Below are 1387 nucleotides of genomic sequence, written 5' to 3' on the forward strand. Positions count from 1 at the left end.
GACAACGATGACGTGGAGATGGTTGAGGAACCTCGTAGCAAGAAGGGAATCCGGTGGGTACTATCCACACTCTAGTGCCTTGCTCATTCAATACTCATTTCTGGTACAGAGGTGGATCGACCACCAGTACTCCCAAGAAGAACACACGCCCTCTTCCTCGCCGTCAGACTGTCAAAGCGGCTGCCAAGACTGCCGCTACGGCTAAAGGCAAAGGTGCTAGGAAGGTCAATCCTCCTGAGTAAGCGTCTTTTGTGGTATAACTGGGGCCATTCTTATAATCGTCTTTAGTTCTGGGGACAGGTTCTTCAATCCTCAGGAGGGCGAGATCGACGAGGAGGAGTAATGCACCCCAATTTTCACAACAGTTCACCTCTCATCATTTTGCTTCTCCATTCCCTTCATAGACTTGCACGTCAGACTCGTCTGTTCACGAGCAACTTGAATACTTCTGGCTTCGATACTGAGGATGACGTAGAGGATATTCGCTACACGTACGTTTGTTTAATCAACTGGTCATTTGAGTTGAATGCATCTCATCGTTGGATCATTAGCATGAAAGGTATCAAAATTAAGCGGGAGGCCACAGAAGATGAGCACACCGCCTTGAAGTTAAAGTCCGTTCACGACAAGTAAGTGCTATTATTTGAGTTAAAGTTGTGTGCGTTTTATAATAGATTCAACTCAGGGATGAGCCTATGAACGTAGACTCTGAACCCTCTCTTTCACCTGATGAGTTGCGAGCAATCCAGGACAAGCACCTCGACAACCTTTTGGAAATGAACGTCCATGACAAAGGCAAGGACAGTTCTATTGGGGTACTGGACTATAGCACTCCAGAGGCACTCGATCCGGTTTTGCTTCCAACTTACTCCGGTCTCCCTCACGTGAAGTGCGTTTTTCATTTGTGCTACTTCTAGTTGTTTTATACATTCTAACCACTTCTCACGTAGCCCATGTCGGGTTGATTGTGGGAACTACGGTGTCGTCACTACCCTTCTGAACGAAGGCATATTCAGTGAAGATAAGTTCAAGATCTGTCAACGGTAAGTAATCGCTTGTTTTGTGTTGATTACCGCTAATGCTCTGAGTTTGTAGCTCGCTGCTAAGGGCGGTTCTATATGCTGGAGGCCTCGCAAACCCCGAGGATGATCCCTTCGTCATCAACCCGGCGAGGTACGATCCCAGTGACGCCATGGCACATACTTTCTTGGGCAGCAAGTCCAAGGTGCTTCGTCCCAAGACGACTGGCAAGGCTGTCCCGACACGCTTCATTTGCGTGGATGTGGTAGTCGTTATTGACTGTCATGTCGTCCACAGCACCAATGTCTTCAGGGATACTTCCAAGATCGTCAAGCAGCTCATTGGGTCTCCGCTGCGGGGAGAGCAC

At 48.3% G+C, this 1387-nt stretch overlaps 1 protein-coding gene across 1 annotated transcript; it reads left to right on the forward strand.

Annotated features, from left to right (window-relative positions):
* Positions 1-109: 109 nt before the first annotated feature.
* On the forward strand, positions 110-1365 carry L226DRAFT_527772 (uncharacterized protein; the record flags this gene model as incomplete). Its single annotated transcript, XM_067679175.1, has 8 exons — positions 110-238; positions 289-339; positions 405-491; positions 552-629; positions 686-889; positions 951-1043; positions 1096-1173; positions 1216-1365. Coding segments are annotated over 8 exons (870 nt in total), but the record flags the coding sequence as incomplete, so codon positions are not given.
* Positions 1366-1387: the final 22 nt, after the last annotated feature.

The sequence above is a fragment of the Lentinus tigrinus genome (genome assembly GCF_003813185.1).
Source record: "Lentinus tigrinus ALCF2SS1-7 unplaced genomic scaffold L226scaffold_191, whole genome shotgun sequence".
NCBI lineage: Eukaryota > Fungi > Basidiomycota > Agaricomycetes > Polyporales > Polyporaceae > Lentinus > Lentinus tigrinus.